Genomic DNA, 19,042 nt, shown 5'->3' on the forward strand with positions numbered 1-19,042 from the left:
GGGAGAAATAGTGACCACCCCTGTAGAAAGCGAGACGATGGTTCCATACACAGCATTGCCCATATTATAACTGGATCATTCTTATCTGAGGAACTGATCAGCCCCAGGTTTAAAGGTCCAAATGAGGTGGTATCCTGTACTGCTCTCGCCGTCCGTATGAAGGAGTTAGATATTGGGTGCATCTCTCGGATGTCCGAAGAGCACATGAGACAAGGCAAAGTCGAGTAAGGGCATAGCCAAAGAAGAGACATTTTTGAGGATTCATGCCAGGGTGGTGTGCAGTGGCACACGCCTGATTTTTAGTTTTAAATTTTTTTTATTTTTCATAGTTTTTTTCTATTTCATCGTTTGGCAATTTTTTTTTTTTTTTTTGAAGGTCTTGAACCCGGTCGGCACTGTTGGAAAAAGGGTATCTTTTTCTCTCTCACCCTCTCTCTTCCTATTTCCTTCTCTCTCCCTCCCTCTCTCTCTCCTTCTCTTGCTCTTTCCTTCTCTCACTCTCTCTTGCTCTCTTTCTTTTTCTTTCTCTTTCTCTTTCTATTTTTGGTAACCTTTTTTCTCCTCTCCAGGAATAAACAAAGATGGCTGACAACCCCTCTGTTATGTAGGGATAATGATAAATAAAGATGTTATTTAGTCTACAAATGTAGTAGTATTATGATGTTTTGTATGCCACTGGTCGTGGTTGTTGGAGTGGATGAAGGTATGTCTGTTCTATGGGGTGGCCATATAAAGGGGGGAGGTGTGGACAGTTGAAAAATAATGCTAGTATAAATATATCTATGAAACAAAAACACAATCACAAAATGTCTCACTTTTTGCCGGGCACCCCTACAAGTTTTCTTAGACGAATGAAACGGGAAGTATGAATGACGTATGATTTATATAAGGAGTTGGGTTTTGATACTATTTCTGACATCCAGAATTTAGAAATATTGAATAGCTGGTTCTCTGATATGCGTATTGCAGGAAGATCTATAATCAAAGAAATCTGTTACATGTGTGCACTTATCCGTCACACATCAGGGGCTCCTAAGGTTTTAGTTCCACATCCAGTCCCAATTACAGAGGCACAATGCTGGCTATATCTTGCACTATACGGAATGAAGGGCACATTCCAGGCACATAGTGTGCAGTTGAAGAGCATTGATCTAGTCCCAGCATTATGCAATGGCAATACAAAATACTGTCAGTGTCTACAAGGACCATATTTCTCATTGGGAGGTTACTCAAATGGCAATGACAAATGGCAGGGCACCACAGTGATGTACCTGGCAGATGGGCTGATCGAGTACAGTGGAGAAGCAATATCCCAAATAGAGACTATGTGTGCGCAAATATGCTCCCAACACATCACAAGGCTGACACGAATTGCAACAATGAAGAAGCCAGTGCGAATAGATAGAGCCAAACATTTTGAACTTTATTTTAGTAATGAAGGAACAGTTCCTGGTGGCACAAACACACATTGCAACCACACCCTTGTGATCCCTGGTATGACGAAAGGTACAGCAACAGTGATGGATTACTACTGGGTTTGTGGCCAACAAACCTACCTGCAACTCCTACCATCTTGGAGGGGCAAGTGTTCACTGGCCACCTTGCACTCGGTGGTTCTAGTAATCCTGGAAGAACACCTGAAGGGAGAAGAAATGACTGTCGAGGTGCCAACAGCCACTCTAGCACCTAAAGAAGCAGAAGGAAGCTTGCAGATCACACAGGAATTTGGTATGTTGCCAGAAAAAGGACTATTTCAACGGCGGGGAAGAAAGAAAAGCTGAAACTGTCTCAATAGACTGTTCCACACTGCTCAGAGGAATACCTGACAAGTATTGACTTTGTAGCTCAGCAGAGACTTTCTTTTTCATCTTTTTTGGCTCCTGTGGTACAAGCAGCTGCTGTACTTTTCTACCCCCGGAGGATGTTGAGAATGGGTCACTATCCCACGTCATCAAGGCGGTGCACAATCTAGGTGTTCAAATGAAGAAAGAAGGCGGAGTTCAGAACGCAGATTGGCTATCACTTGCCTTTGATTGGGTGCTGTCATTGCTGGGGGCAGCAGTAAACGTACTGATTCCTGTGATCGTGTTCTTCTTGGTTCTCTTCTGCACATTTGAATGGGGTCTCCAATGATATGTTCCTATAGTCCCTAATAGTGCAAAGATGATGGTATCAATTGGGGGATCTAAAACACCTTGCCATACAATAAACAGCGAAACTCAAACTAATATTTCTGGGGTTATAGATATGTCGGGTGGGGATGAGTTTGTTACTGTAGAAGTAACGAAAGGGGGGAATGTTGGGAAGGAGCCTAGTACTTTGTCCATTCCCAAGTTTTCCAAGCACTTTAGAATTAGGCAACACTTCTATTAACTGTTTTCTAAGCACTACAAGAGTCCAGGGAGGAGGAGGGTCACTAAAGAAAGATAGTTAGGATTGAAATATAAGGTGAAAATAACTATTTAGATGGATATATTTGTAAAACTGTTAAATTGTAGTTAGCTTTGCTCAAAGCACACAGTGAATTCAGCCTGTGCTAAAAATAGACTACAGGCAGGCTGACCGAGAGCACGAGGTAACTCAGTAGCTGTTACTGTCCATCACAAGCCAATGGAGACTAAAAAAGATTCAGCATGACATACAGAGTACTAGGAAAAAAAGGGTTTTTTGTAGGAATTACTGGACCAGATCAAATATAATTATGTTGATTTAAGTGTTGAGAGAATGGCGGGAAAATGTGTTTATGTATGAATGTTTATAACATAGCAAATTATGCTAAACAAGAGCGACAATGTTTTCCTGCATAGGCAACATAATGTTATGTAGCTTGTCCCAAACTGATCCCAGCCATGCCAGAAAGAAGAACTGCAGCATCCCTTTTATGGAAGAACAGTTTTGGATGAGCTCTGCCGGTATCCAGTCACCAAGTCAAGAGTATTTCAGGCCCAGCACCAGTCTTCAGGACCTGGGAGTGTTACGCTCACCTGGTATCCATGGGGACGCAACTCAGCTGGGAAGTTAGCTGGTATCTTCTTCCCAGTTTTTTCCCAGATGTGGTCTGCGGGGAAGGTTCCGCCTAAAAATACAGGAGGACTGTGTTCAAGACTGGCCGGCTGAGGTAAAGATCCTCCCACCACCCCGTGTGACTTCAGCCCCTCTGGGCCCTCTCCTCACCTTGTTGTGGAATTAGGCGTGCTTGCCGTCCTGCCTTCTTGGCAGGGGCGCTTTGTCTTTTGTGGGCGTGTGCGGCCAAGTTACTTCACTGACGGAGGCCCGTTTGGTGTCTTTCAGGTAGGTCTTATTGCAGCTGTTTTAAATAGCATTGTTATTCTTGCATGTCTTTCTGTGTGTAATAATGTCTCTTTTCTCTCCCTTAGGTGTGCGGAGCTTCAGCACGGCGAACTGGCTGAGTTGAGCTTCGCTGGTAAATGATGGTGCGTGATGTCCGCTACGATACGGTAAGTAAGCGCTATGCGAAGTGCTGCATTGTCTTGCCTTTGCTAGCTTGTTTCTTCCTTCCTTGCAGGTCCCAGTGTTTCCCCAGCGTGTGTGGAATACCAGAGAGATGCCGGCCGGGAGGCAACCAGCCAGGTAAGTTTCTTGTGCAGCTCGCAATGTCTAATATGCCTTCTTTAATATTGTCCTTTCCTTCCTCTTGCAGGTCTTTCGGTCCGGAAGGCATGCGGTTCCAGAGGAAGCTGTTCACTGGAGCTGAGAGCGGATAAACAGATGGAGATTGCAGGTAAGATGCTGCTAACGATGTTCCTTTAGTCTCCTTGCAGGTTTGCTTCTCCGAGGCTCGTGGGTATCACACGACACGGTGAGCGTCACGTTGCAGGCTGCAAAGTAACGTGAAGCGTGCTTTCTTGTTCGGGTGTGGTTTAAATAGCCTTAACAAAGTAGTCCAGGTAAAGTAGTCCCTAGGCCACCCCACCCAAAACACTATACCGCATAGCTTGGTTCCTAGGAGCCAAGCTATGTGGGTGCCTCCATGTTGGCTGAAGGCCCCAAATGAAAAAGTAGTCCCTTGCACTCATGTTCTTCAAGGTGTATGAGCCTGGTGCCATAGGCGCCAGGACTGGCTCCAAGAGAGCCTTGGGAGTAGATGCCAGGCCTTCAAGGCCTTAATGGAGACCCGAGCCCTGATCCCACTTGGCAAGTGGGCTTGCCAGTGGTGGTCTGTGGTGAGGGTCGTGACAGGGAGCCAGCCACGGATGACAGAAGGCTGGTCGGCCCCCAATCCTCATGATCTGTAAAGATTAAAATGTGTTCTCTTGCAAGATAGACTCATGACCTTAATTCCCTAGAGGGGTGTATTTACTCTGGTTTGAGCGTGATCAGAGGGTACCCCAAAATATTTAAGGGGTGCTCATGTAAGTTGAGGTTCACTTTTACCTTATTACTCCTTCGGTTCTCGCAGCCTTTCTCCTCCTCTTGGACTGCTGCCTTGGGATAGCTGTCTCGTTGTGCGACCTGCCTTGCTCCGGATGTGCTCTCGTCCTCCACCTTTTATCCTTGTGGGGAAAGGAAAGGTGTGTGTGGTTCTGGTCAATTGCCTGACTTTGCCTGACCTTTATGTCGGGACATGTCAGGTAAACGGCTCTAGTGTTAGTCCGTTGTTTTCTACAGTGTCAGAAAGTGTTTGTATCGGAAAAGGGTGGGGGGTTAGCATTTGTTAGGATTTATGAAATAGACAGGGGGGATTGTGGGAACAGTAGTGTTTTGTTAATGCAGATTGGGAGTTCGGGAAATAATAACCAGATGGACCTGAAAAAGAATGACCGGGAGTTTTCAGGTAGGAAATAGGAAAACAGGGATTCTGAGAGAGGTAGTTTCCTACAGTAACAGAGTTTGGGCTCTTAATTCGTTTACCAGAGGTGTAGGAGTGGTTGGATTCTAGTAAGGGAGCTTCCTTGGGAGGAAGGGAGATAGATATGGAACAACCTACAACGTCCTCGGGGATCTCGTCCTCTCCTTCTTCCCCGATATAATACTGCGTCACACCTGGGGTATTTCCCTGAGCACAACCCCCGGGCTCCCTACCCAGGTGATCCTCCCTCCCTCGTCCACCCCCAGGGTTTGAATCTGAGACCACCAGCCCTTTCCTAGACCCCTGATTAAGGGATTCTCGAGGTCTAGTTGAGAGAATAGCCTCAAGTTTCTCACAACGGGCAAAGAAGATAGAAGTGAGGAATGTCCTGGTTGGAGAGATTTGAGGAAGAGAGAGGTGATAACCGCAGGTGGAGAGAGTTGGCAGAGAGCTTTGGAGAAAAGGCAGCAGAGCTGACCATGTGGAAGGTTGAGGCAAGCAGGAGATGGAGGCTGGATAAAACCTCAGGTGGAGAGGGTGGTTAGTAACATCAATAGGAGGATGGAAAAGACTCTGTGGCAGAAGGTGGAGAGTCAGAGAAAGGTTAGGTAAGAGGGTGTATCAACCCCTGAGCTAGCTACCGTTGCTGAACAACAGAGAAGGGAAGTTGAAAAGAAGGGCATGTCAATGTCTGTGCCAAGTCAAGGTGTTGAGAAACAGGAGGCTGGAAAAGAGAGCAGATCAGGCTCTGAGAAGACTGACGTGGCAGTGGTCAGGGAGGCAAACTGTGTCTAAGAAGTGTGAGACTGGGAATAGGTGCAGGAAGTAGAATGTGATGGAGCATCAAGCAGGTGCAGTGAAGCTTGAAAAGTGAAAAGGGACAGAAAGAAACTCTTAGGTACCAGCATGGGATAAGACATTGCAGAGGCGAGTGACTTTGGGATGCCAGAGCTAGGACCTTGCGACAGAAAGGCAGTGACATTGTGGAAAATCTTCTTCTCTAGTTGTGAACCATACCCGTTTGAACCAGAAGCTTTGGGCATTGATTCTACCCATAGCCTGAGCCCTGCTCCTTGTTTGGCCATAGAACGCAGCCTCATAGAGGAGTTTGGGAAACCCAGACAGGAAGGACTCTCGCCCAACCGAAAAAGGGAAAGACAAGTAAGCACTTCATCCCCAATACAGTGAGTGACTTTTGTTGGCCCAAGCAGCTGGGATAGAACCAGAACCTGGACTTGGCAGGAATAAGTGAATCCTTTTGTCCAGAGTCATTCATTTGGTCCGCCACTCTGGGTAGGGAATCCATAGTGCAGGCTGAAGTTTAAATGTATATCTTTTGCAGCCCATTTATTTTATTGGTGTAGATTGTAGCCAAACCTTACTAACAGTCTATTTGTTTAGGAAAAAGACAGTTTGCTGCCTTTCCCTCCTTGCCCCTTGCCAGAATCTGCTGCAAAGTGGCATCCAGAAACACTTTGACATGGGTTTGTAACCCTGTGTTGTTGCCAACAACTACAATATCCACCCACCTCTGGGCTGGTTCTGAGTTCCTTCCCACCCTCAGATTGGCTCAGGGCTCCCCTTCCTCCTCATCTCCTTGCCTCCAACCATGGACTGGCTCTAGAGTCTATCCCCTGACCCTACTCCCACCCAGCTTTGGGCTCTCTCTCGAGCTGGTGCTGAGCTTAACTCCTTCACCCTCCTCCTTCGTCCGATGAGACACACCCCACGCAAACATAACCCTACCCCTCCCCAAAACCCCTTCTTACCTTATCTTTCATGTCACCACCGCCGATGTAAGCGCAGGCGTTGTTTCCCGATATGACAATGTTGGGCGAAAGCGGCCTGTGGAGACCTTCATTCAGCGAAAATTTGCAATACAATGCCACTGCCAACAATAAATGGGAAAGATAGCCTTGCACTGCAGTTAGAAATTCATGTTTGTTCCTTTTTGCCTGTACTTCTAGAAATACCCAATATTATACCTAACTAGATGCATTCACTGCACACCATAAATTACATTCTGCATAGATGAGAACTGACCGCATGTCATTAGAGCCACATTTATCCAGTCCTTGTTTTATCGGACAACACAATGAATGCTATTAAAAATATGAAAAGTGAAACAAGAAGTCCCAGAATCAAAAATGGTGTTAGCTTAAAATCCAAGACTGGATTACGGTGATGACCTATGGGGCCAGTTAGAAATGAATTTACACACCCCGTGCCACACTCTGCATATACCTTCCAGCATGCACTCTGCTACTCTGTAAACCAACACCTACAAAGTGCACTTACTTTGTCACATTGCCATTTGTATTTTGTATTTTTATCGGTATCTTTTCCCCTTTTTCAGTTTCTGACGGTTTTCACAATGTTTTCCTATAGTTATCTGTTCACATTTGTGTGTAAATTATATTTCATATTATCGCCAACCCCAGCCTTTTATATAGATCATCCCTGTACTTGGTAGTTGGAGAAAAGAATATTTGTGGGTCGAGGTTGTGGGTGGGTGGGAAGTGAACCTCTTCAGCCTTGTGGAAGAAGACCAGACACTGGTCCAGGCATTGGGTGGTCAGGAGTATAAAAACTTGGTGCCCAGATAAGGAATGGAACATTTCTGCAGTTAGGATAATAGGGTTACAAAGAGAGTGATAAACTGAGCGCAAACAAACCCTAGGCCCTCTTGTAGACTCAAGGAAAGAAACCTGAATCCTTGTGTAAGAGAGAACAATGTAGATTACAGTTATGTACTTTACTGCTCACTGGGAGTGTGTTTTGTCAGATTAGAGGCTGCCTTGTGCTCCGAGTTGGTACGGTTGTACATGGAGCCTCACGCATGTACGGTTACTTTCGGTTGAGTGAGTGGGTTGATTGAGCATGTTGCCCCTCTGTATTTCTGACATCAGGGAGACTTCTTATAAGGGTGTGTCCTTGATTGCTTGCTTTCGAATGTGCCTTTAACATGGTGATCACAGCACCCTGTTCATCAAGACAGCAAGTGAGAGGACTACAATGTAGATCTAGATTTCAGAAAATTAACTGCATTGCCACTGGAAATGTGAAGGACCTAGAGGTGCAGACAACTTGATGTAGCATGATTCTAGAAGGTCAAACATCTTCTATTATGTGGTGATCATTGGTATGTTATACAGGGTCATGACGTATGTATTTATAGCACAGTACTTTTTTTTTCAGATCCTTACCATCTGGTGGATGCCACAATCACGCTGAAAATTTTACAAGAGTTATTGGAAGGTGTATACTACATACACACGATGGGAATCCTGCACAGAGACCTCAAAGTAAGTTTACCACCCCCATCCAGTCAACCCATTGTGGAAACAGGAAAATCAGCAGCTGGCCTGGTATTTTGTATCTGTTTTTTTGCACTACAATAAAATATCCATCAAGGTTGGCTTGATAAAGAGTTATTTGTCACTTTTGGAATCCTTTGTCATATGAAATGTGTGCGCTTTTCCTACCTCTTTAACAAAAACACAATTGTAGCTGTTAACTTATAAGAATGTGTTTGCTGGATGATGCCCTTGGGAAGTGTTTGTTGCCATTTGCAGTCTAAGAAAAGGCTTTGCCTCTGTCTTGTTTTTTAACATCTCATGTGTCCTTATGAAACTGCTTTTATCAAAGTACTCTAGACAACATTTCATGGATCTGCTGTGCATATATAAAAAATACCTCTCAAATGGACAGATTTCTTTTAGTTGTAAACTTTTCATACAATCAATGTGTCCATTGCAAGAGTGCTCAGTCGTCTTCGATGGGTCTTACTGCAGTTTCAATATTTTCTCAATATCTGGGTCTCGCTCTGCTTCTGAGGTGACAGTTGATATTTGGACACCAAATACATCTTCTCTAGTCACTCCAGCAGTCTCAATCACTGAAGTCTGCACTCTGCCCAGTATTTGTTTAATATTTTCTGCGATAAGAGACAGTTTCACATTTCCATGACTGGGAGGAATATCTGTTATATATATTTCTGAGGCTTGTGGTTCTGCTTAGATCGTATGCTACGCATAGGCCTGAACTGGAACTGGAAAAGGGGCGTTGACTGGGCGTGCTATTAATACTAGCCCTAGTGTGACGTCTACTGTACCCATGGTCATTCACGCGTCGAGGTCCCTCATATTGTTTTTATCCGCCATCGTGGTCATTCGCTAGTTGCAGAGTTCTTTCTGGCTAACGCATTTGCTTATACAAAGTTTAATTTTAGACTTACTTTCTATCCTTCCAACAACCGCCCGTTGACTGATGCACTACCAACTGCTTCGGCGGCCTTCCACGGTCGGCTCCATCATCGATGAGGTTCAACTGTATCGACGAACGAAGACTGCAGCCTACACAGGCCTCAGCCATTCACAGAAGGGAGAGCGGGGGGGTCATATACTTGTACCCTTTTAGAGAATTCCTCTTCTGACCCCTTATCTTCCCTTTTGTCGCCACGCTGCCCTTTTCATTAGCAATAAAATACGCCTTTTAAATCTTGCCCTGCAACAGCAAGTTCCCTTTGGACACGCACAAGGTGTGCCATCACTGTCTGCCACAGGACCACCCTGAGAAAAACTGCAAGTCCTGCAGACTACTCCATCCCAAAACCCTAAAGAACTGTCAGACCAATCGCTGGGCTGCCCAGGTCATGCAGGTTGAAGCCTCCATAGATGTGGCCAGGGACTCTAGCGAGAGCAGCATCAACGTCCTTAGTGACACCGAATGCGACTGGGGTTCAATGATATCCCGTGTATGGGTACCCGGGCTCCAATAAGCAGGCCATGTGACGTGAGGCACCACCCGGCGGCTCAGGCACACACACTTTCCGTCACACTAAACACACCCCACAGCCGATCGTCGACCACTTTGTCGACCGTTGAGAGCCACGCTGTGTCAGAGAAGAGGCCCTCTAAGTCATTCCTGTCCTCTGGGCCATCATGCTCGCGTTCGCAGCACATCAGGCCTCCGAAACAGACACTGCGCCTAAAAAAGCCCTCCTAAAAATGCCCAAGGGCATGCGTCGAGTCCCCGTCCAAAATGAGTAAACTTATCAAAAAGTACTTCATGGTCACCCTTTTAAAGTCAAAAACGTCACACAGTAAAATCTTCGCTTCTACCGTCCCAGCCCTCTACCTCCCAAGATAGCAGCCATTCTCCCTCTGGAGACACCCTTTCAGGGTTTATGCATCACAAGGAACAGAGACCCTTGCATCACACCCCTACCCCCACCCCCTCAGTATTTCCCAAATCAACTGAGTGAACCCCAGAGAGTTTCAATAGAATTATAAGGAGGATGTCCTGCTTTGTGGACTTCATGGACAAGCACCCCAAGAAACTTAAAAATCTTTAGGGCCCTACAGAGAAGGAAGTGGCCAGGGATGAACGATCTGCCAAGAGGCTACGTCTGAACATTTCACAGCCCAGCACTTCCACCCAAATCCAAGCCACCACTCAGTACCATGACCCCTATCAATACATCTACATTATAGATCCCTCAGGGTGTTAGGACCCTGCATCTCGGGGAGATCAAGGGGCCCAGGATGGCCAGGACCAATATTATGAGATCTACGTCATCCAGTCACCAGACCATCAAGACCAGCTAGTGGCTGACACAGCAGTCAACAATCCGCTCCAATATAATAAGCTACTTATCAAAGCTGCCCAACATTTTAAAATAAACACCCAGGAGATCCAGGTTGACAAGGATTTCGTGAAGGACATTCTTGACGACAAGAAATCCGCCACACAATGTTTCCCCCTCTTGCAATCCATTCAGAGACGCATTCAGCATTCTCTTCTTACACCAAACCTCACGAGGGTGGTACATCCTCGCATCGAGAAATTATTCAGGCCAGCCCCTACAGACCCTCTGTACATCAGGGGTCAGCTTAAACCCGATTCATTTGTTGTCACACTACCAAAAAGTAGTGCAAAAGGGCAGGCACACCTTTGGCCTCTGCGGAGGCCCCACCAAATAAGGAGAGCAAAGAAATCTACACCTTCAGAGGAAAGGAGGCTTCCACGTCTGCCCCAGACTAGAATAGCCAACACCACCATACTGGCTAGCTTTGGTTGCCATAAGTAGAATGAGCTAGAACAACTGATTGAAGCAGTCCCAGAGCCCCTGAAGTCACAACATCTGAAAACTGTGTCAATGAACCTAATGTCCTGTTCGGTAAGGAAGTTGAACATGCCCTAAAAGTGCCAAAGAGGAATATGACACCCTCAAATCTCTTGGATAACTATCCAACAAGTCTTTTGTCCAAAGGGGGTCTTTTAATACAAGGAGGTTCAGTGGGCAGGGCCCACAACACTCCTCTAGTTATGGTCAGGCAGCCAATCACCATCGTTGGGTACCTCACAGGGAAAGTCCTCCTCCTCCAACTTTCAAAGATGCTACACATTTTTCATTTTATTTGTGTTTTTAGTACACAAAGTATTTTTACACAATACATGCTCACAACACTCACATTAAAAGACCCATTTAAAAAACAAGTTCAAGGAAATAAAAGGAACTATTCCCGCCAGGGCCCGTCCACTATACGGTCAAAATTCATCAGTTCACATTCTCCAGCATTGGATCTTTCATGGATTCACATGCTGTGAATATTTCCCGTTGTCAGGCTGGGAAACATCGGTAACTTTGACATAGTGTTTTTCTATGGAAAACTTCGACACTTAGGGCCTCATTACGACCCTGGCGGAATGGGTTTAACGGTGCTGGTAAAGGTGCCGGTGCCGTTAAACCCATTCTGCCCTATTACTAAGGTTCCCTTGCGGGACCCGCTCTGGACCAGACGTCCTTTGCAGGTCCCGCAAGGGGACCAGGGAGTTAACAACGGGCCCGTTATTAACGGACCTGTTGTTAGCTCCCTCCCCATTCCCATTGAGCCCTATGGGGGCTTGAATGGGAATGGGGATGGGTACATTGAATGAGGAATTACCGGGTCCTCCAAGGTTGGAATGGCCCGGTAATTCCCCATTCAAGGAACCCGGACCCGAGTTTGGAGGCAGCCATGCCCTTGTTAAGGGCATGGCTGCCTCCAAACTCATGATGAGGCCCTTAGTGTCTTATCGATGTTTTTTTTGGGTGCTTTAGGCTACACCAATAGAACGTCTGGTATAAATAGCCCTGCCCCGCGCCTTCCCTTCAGATTTCAACTGTCTCCAAACTGTTGGGATCACCTTGTGTTTGCTCTCGAGTGCATTACTCTTCGTGTTCTACACATGCTTTCGGTACTTGGCCATCATGTCCTCTGTGGGCCAGAGAAACTCGTTGTTTAGGCCTTGTGAGACCTGCGGCCTGAAGAATGTCTGAGGGGTCTGGCCATGCGGATTGTTTGTATTGCCTCTATGCCAATCATTCCGCTGACTACTGTTCCATCTGTCAAGGCTTTTCGCAGAAAACGCTGAAGGACCATAACCACTGGTTGATTTGTTGGCTCAACAAGGGTATTTACCCGGGTTCGGAGGTGGGTTCGACCCATGGGAGCAAGTCCTCAACTACGGCGGTGAAGATGTTGTCTTCGCACCCCAGGTCCCAGTCAGCGGAATCTCCCTCCAAGAAGCAACGCGCGGGGGTGCCTGCGTTGGAGTTGGTAGGAGGCAGTGGGGCCTCTGGATCCAGGTTGCATCAGTCTAAAGGGGTGGGTGGCTCCTCTGGACAAGCCAAGACGACCGGAGAAGTCAAAAGAAGCGAGTGCTAGGCCCAAGAAGTCGGCAGCAATGTCGCAGATGACTTCGCCGGTGGAGAAGGAGAAGGCGAAGGCCCGCGAGTCGTCATCGGCTAAGCACTCGTCGCTGAAGGACCACCATAGGTCATCCTCAGGCCGTGAGTCTTCTAAACATTGTTCCGGTGCGTCCTCCAAGCGGTCTGCTTCGCAAGAGAAAGCCAGGCCGGTGACTGCCTTGGTTCCGTCGACGGAGGCGTCGGCAACAGAAGTACCTCTGTCGACGGTGGTGGTGCTGCCTTCTGTTCCTTCATCAACGGTGGTGACGTTGGCTCCGTCGACGACCGGGCTGGATGCCTCATCGACGGCGGTGGCCGATGATGGTCTGTTGCCTAAGGAGGTGCAGTGGCAGCCGGGGGCGGGCTTTGGGCCTTTGCTTCCGTTGGATATTCTTTAGCAGGACCAGACACCGTATCCTGTGGACTCCAGTACAGAGGAAGAAGAACATGTGCCGTTGTTCGATCCGTCTGTTTTAGACGTGCCGCCGACCCGGCCGTCTACGTTGGAGGGGGTTGGGGCTGTCCCTCCACAGTATCCATTGGTGACTCCGCAATCTGTGCTGTCCATGCAGGTGCTAAGCATGCTGCAGTCGTTGTTGGGACAATAGGATGCAAAGCGTCCTGTGGCTCCGGGCGTGGTGCCCCGACCCACGGAAGGGGTGAATGCTGCTCGGCCGAGTAGTCTCCCGAGGAGGTCGCATCCAGTTCGGCCGCCGTTGCCGCCGCTGGTTCATTTCAGGCCTCCCATCGGTCATCCGGAGGAGATGGAACTAGTGGATTCGGATCCGGATAGTGTTCCTCGTGACATGCTGTCGACTGGGTCCTCGTCGCCCAGGAGGGCTGATATGTGGGATACGAACCCTGAAGTGGATCCTCCTAGTAGCCCGACTCAGCCGTCTCTGCCGAATAATGTTGGTGCCTTTAACACGATGATGGCAAAGGCTTGTCAAGAATTTGTCCTTACTCCTGAAGAAGAGAGAAAGGACTGTTTTCCCTTTGATCACATGGAGAAGCGATGGAAGGCGGTCTTCTACGTCCCGGACCACGTCTGGCAGGAGGGCCTGCGCACGATGCACCTTCCTTTCTCGGAACTGGCAGTGAAGGGGCGCCTGGAGAAGAAGTTTAAACATCCAGAATCTTCACCCAAATGCCTCATGTCGCAGCCCACGCCGGAGTCGGTGGTGGCGGCGGCGGCGGCTAGTTGAAAGGCAAGGTGTCAGCAAAAGTGTGCTACGCCCCCGGACAGTGAAGGCCGGAAGCAGAATGCGTTTGGCAAGAAGGTGCTTAAGGTGGGCGCCACGACTGTAAAGGCCGACAACTCCTTGGCCATTATGGCCCGTTATGACAGGGAGATGTGGCACCGGTTGGCTCCACTCTTGGATCATCTCCCGGAGCAACAACGCAAGGAGGCTATGCTGCTGGTTCGGGAGGGAGAGGGAGCCTCTAACCACAGCATTAACATTGCGGTGGACCTGGCAGAATCCGGATTCAAACAAATCAACAATGGAGTGGTGCTTAGAAGGCAGGCATGGCTGTGCTGACATAAAATGGTCGATATGTCATGTGAAGGTGGACAGTTGTTTGGGGAAAAAATTGACGAGACATTGAAGGGGATGAAGGAGGACTCTGATACAGCGAGGTCTGTGGGTACGCTGCAGAATGGCCGTTCTTTTTGCCCTTTTCGGCCATTTCGAGGGGCCTCTGGAAATACCAGGTTTGCTGCTTCCCGCGACAGGGGTTAAGGTCGCCCCAGTTATTAATCCCAAGGATTCCAGCGTTCATTCCGTCCATGCAAAAGAACAGAGACTATCGGGGGCAGCGAACGAGAGGTCCAGCCTCCTCGGCTGCTCGAGGCCGGCAGTCCAAGCCACAGCAATGAGCTAAGGGGCAGGGTGGCGAAATACGTCGACGAGTGGCGTTTAATTACAACGGACCGTTGGGTGCTGGATGCAGTGCAACACAGCCACTCGAAGTTTCGTCATCCGCAACTCTCTATTCCTCCTCTGAAGGTGGCGCAGCCGCATCTCCAAGTCTTGCGGCAAGAGGTGCGTCTCATGCTGGGAAAAGGGGCGATAGAACCAGTCCTGGTTTTGGAACAAGGACAGGGGGTGTACTTCTGTTTTCTTTGTAATTAAAAAGCCAAATGGAAAGTGGCCCCCTATTCTCGACCTTCGGCCGTTGACCAAGAATCTGCAATGCCAGAATTTCAAGATGCTCACGTTACAGGACGTCATTCGCTCGGTGCAACTGGGGGAGTTCTTGTCGTCGTTGGACCTCGAGGACGCTTACTTCCACATCCCGATGCTGCAAAAACATTGCAACTTCCTGTGCTTCGTGGTCGGTGACAAACATTTCCAGTTTCGGGTGCTGCCTTTTGGGCTCAAGTCGGCTCCAAGGACGTTCACCAAGTGCCTGGCTCCGGTGACTGCGTTCCTCTGCAGGGAAGGGCATCGTGTGTATCCGTATCTGGACGACTGGTTGGTCAGAGGTATGTCTCCACAAAAGGGGTCGGAATCTCTCCAGGTGTTACGCTCACCTGGACCCCACAGGGGTGTCGATTGGACACGGACAGCTGCGGTCTCCTTCAACGTGATGCGTAGTGCAGAGATGACTGTCTGGACTGGCCCGCCTAGTCTTGTCTGCTGGACCTGAAGAAGTATTTTCCTGCAAGTGGAGACAGGGATTAACCACCTGTGGGTTTTAGTGATGGCCTCCCAACTGTTCTCGCTCTCCTCCACTAATCACCTCCGATATCCCCTTAGTAACCTCACCTTATGTTCGTAAAAGATGAGCTCTCCATCCTGCGTGTCTTGCAGGGGCGCGTAGATACCAGTTACTTCACTGGTTTGAAGGCGTTGGGAGAGTTCTGGTAAGTATTGAATCTGAAGTCCCTGGCGGGATTGGTAAGCATCAAGTTCAAAGAGTTCAATGTGCCCGATGTTCACTCTTGTCCCCTTCCTTCCTTAAATTGCAACTGAGTTTGTGAGAAGAAGGTCTTGTAGCTGCTGCTGGCGTTCAGGTAAGAGTCTGTGTTACCCAACGCTGTCCCGTAACTATTGCATGCATTAACGTGTTGTTTTTCTCCCTCTTTACAGATGCGGCATATGAAAATGTGGAGAGTTATGGAATAATACCGCCGGTGGTAAATCAGGTAAGTTTATGGTGGTAAGAGGTTGTATTTGTTGATTCCCCTGGCTCACCTTGTTTTTTCTTGTGTCCCCTAGGTGCCGGATTACGGCGAAGAAATGATGGAGACAGTGCCGGATCGAAAGATGCAGTGAGAACTGGTGAGTATGGCGCCGTGCTGGAGCTGGCGAAGCGACGCGTGCAGGACTGATGTACTTTCCAGGTCCGGAGATGAAATGGTTCCGGAATTAGGTGAGTAATTTGAAATAAGTTCGTTTTCTGACCTTGTCCTTTTCCTCTTGTTTATTCTAGGAGCGCCGGATTCGAGGAGGGCGTGGCAGAAGACTGGATGCTGGCTGCAGGCACGCAGGTGTGGCAGAAGACTGGATGCTGGCCGCAGGCACGGTGAGCGTCAAGCTGCTGGATGCAGAATAACACAAAACATGTGCTGCTGTTCGGGTGTGGTTTAAATAGCCTCCAAAGTAGTTCCAGGTAAGAAGTTCCCTAGAGCCATGCCCGAGTAAAGAATAGTCCCTGTAACAAAATAGTCACATCCAGGCCTCATGTAAGCTTGGACTCTTTTGCAGCATGGTCTGCATCAGGTAAGTAAAGTCTATCAGCCTGGCGCCTATGGCGCCAGGACTGATTTCTATGATGAGCCTGGCGCCAGGACTGAACCCAGAGAGCCCCCAGCGGGGGCTGCTGAGGTTTAAACAAATGGCTGGATGCCTGCTCCCGGAGCTGAGGGCCTTGGTCCTGATGCCCGGGGGTAGGCATCATGACAGCAGGCATCAATGCTCCTGTTACAGCAGCTGGGCTTTGCTGTCAACTTTGCCAAATCCTGTCTGACTCCATCCAGGGATTTGTTTTTTCTCTGTGCTCAGTTTCATACGCAGAGAAATCTGGTGCAGCCATCCGTCGAAAGAGTGGGGAAGTTGCTCTCCAAGGCAGGCGAGTGGGGGCCGTGAATGCGGTTTCAGTCCGGAGTTACATGTCTCTTCTTGGGTTCATGGCATCCTGCATTCTGCTCATTCCCAATTGTCGACTGTTCATGAGACCCGTTCAGGAGTTCCTAGCATCCAGGTGGTGGCAGAGCCGGGGTTGGTGGTCGGACATGGTGGTCATTTCCCAGGTTCTAGTAGAGGCCCTGAGTTGGTGGTAGTGCTCGGTGAACCTCGTGCGGGGCATGCCCCTGGTGGAGCAGGACTTTTAGTTCACAATAGTAACGGAGGCTTCCCAGGTGGGTTGGGGAGCTCACCTCAGACAGTTTCAGGTTCAGGGCCTATGGTCCCTACACAAAGCATTGTTGCACATCAAGGTGTTGGAGTTGAGGGCGGTGCAGTGGGCTCTGAAGTCTTTCCTACCTCTCATTCATGGTGCAGTGGTTCGTATCTTGACAGACAACACCACAACAATGTTCTATCTGCGCAAGCATGATGGCACCCACTCCCGGCCTCTGTCTCGAGTGGCTCGGGCGGTCTGGCATTGGGCATTGCTCACGGGATTCACATCACCGCATTCCATTTACCGGGTGTTCAAAATGTGCAGGCGGATGCTGTTAGGCAGAATCCAGTGCAGTTCCCTTAGGGAGCAGTACACCAGATTAGGACTGCAGGTGAGAGCAATAAATCCCCTTTGGTATCAGTCTGTACCACAAGGATTTAGTTGGTAGCTGTGGCTGAGCAGTCAGACGTATCTCAAGAGGGAGATGAGCAGTATTCAGGGTTTACACATTAGGCCCAGTAGACTATGGAACAAGGAAACGCTGACGAAAGATTTGTAGTTAAAAGGTATATATATATTTATTTTATACACTTATAATCAAACACATGTATCACAAGTACCAAGCAAGTTAAATTAAGTCACAGAAAAATATACACACTCCCTATATGAATTGTAGACCAAGTGAACCAGAGTGAAAACTGAGCAAAACGGCCAGTGAAAACTACACACAAGGGATCCTCTAACAATTCCTCACAAGGGAGGGAAAGCACAAGTTATTCAGAAATAGATTCTTATACACCCTAGTGTTAGGGAGAATTCTCTTATAAGGCAAATTTCCCAAACCTAGTGAGTCCCCCAGCAGCTTTGCTGGATTTTTGGGGTTTGTTTTTTTCTCCTGCTAAGAGTGAGACTCTTTTCTTCCCACTCTTAGGCATGATTTGAGGTATGTCTTTGACTTTGTATGTGCTTATGGGCTATGGGGTCTTTTACTCCATAGGGTATCATCTGTTTTTCATGTGTGTTACACAGCACCCTCAGTGCAGTAACACAGGGGTGTCATAGTGACCCCCAAACATAAGACTCCATACCCTGGGACTGACTACTGTCTCCCAGGGCATGTAAAGTGACCATTGACTTTAATAGTCCAAATTTGTGAACAGAACCAATACAAACCATCATATTGTGGAAGTACTGGAAGGGGTTAATTCGATTGCCCCTGGGTCTGTTTTCAAGGGGGCACTGTCCAGTCCCCCCTTGTCGAGTTTCTGGCTGGTGGCAGTGGTTACCATGCAAAATATTCCACCGGAATATTTCCTATGGGATTTTCCCATTGATTTTAAAACGCACCACTTTTTGGTGCAATGTTAAAGATACCGCCGGTTTATTTATTTAATATTAAATCAATGGTTGGGTCTTTTTGCCAGAACTCTTTTCTAAAATGGCGTTCGTGTCCGTCTCTGTAACTCTAACCAAGGTTGAGTCCTTTGTTCCACTTTTTGGCGGGCTTCTCCACAGAAGCCCCCCAAATGGTTCCACTCTGTCTGGGTTCCACAGGATCTGTGGGGAGGGGAATTGGCACCCTGGAGTGCGTTGCCTTAGCAACCCAAGTCGCACTCTATTCTGATTGGCCCAGTGGTGAGCCGCCCGGCTCACCACTTAGCATGTTTGAGTGACAGCTAGGCTGTTGAATGGGGGTTTTTCTGCATAAAAGCAGGGCCTTTGGGACTGGAACTTCAGAAGTTGCCACAGGACCTAAGAATCCGAAGAGGGAAGAAGCTGAGCCATCTGCAACGACGACACCACCGGTAGAGCCCTGCTGAAACAAACTCACCACTTTCCCAACGACAAGAGAAGATCTTCTGCTGGACGAGTCTTCTTCCTTTGAGCTGGTGGTATCAACCAGTTCGCCCCTTTCACCTTCCAAAGACGTCTCTTGGTCGAATCGCCCGTGCCAAGCACCCCGGCGGCCGGATAGCCAAGCTTCACCACTTTGACCGCGAATAAAAGGGACGCACCTTTTAACCGACAAACTCCGCAGCTGGTTTCATCCCTGTGCAGTGCAACGACTCCAAGCTTCCTCCTCGACGAGATCCTCTTGTCCCCTGGTCGAAACAAGGAACTGCAACCACTGCCAGGAACAACTGCCA

General features: G+C 48.3%; 1 protein-coding gene across 1 annotated transcript in view; it reads left to right on the forward strand.

The window, feature by feature from the left end:
• Window positions 1-19,042, forward strand: part of EIF2AK1 (eukaryotic translation initiation factor 2 alpha kinase 1) — a 1,543,308-nt gene that overhangs the window by 1,077,608 nt on the left and 446,658 nt on the right. Inside the window, exon 11 of the mRNA XM_069645632.1 lies at window positions 8,009-8,115. Coding sequence (XP_069501733.1) covers window positions 8,009-8,115 — 107 coding nt within the window. The remainder of the gene's footprint in view (window positions 1-8,008; window positions 8,116-19,042) is intronic.

Source organism: Ambystoma mexicanum, chromosome 2p (assembly GCF_040938575.1).
Source record: "Ambystoma mexicanum isolate Mex_15411 chromosome 2p, UKY_AmexF1_1, whole genome shotgun sequence".
Lineage (NCBI taxonomy): Eukaryota > Metazoa > Chordata > Amphibia > Caudata > Ambystomatidae > Ambystoma > Ambystoma mexicanum.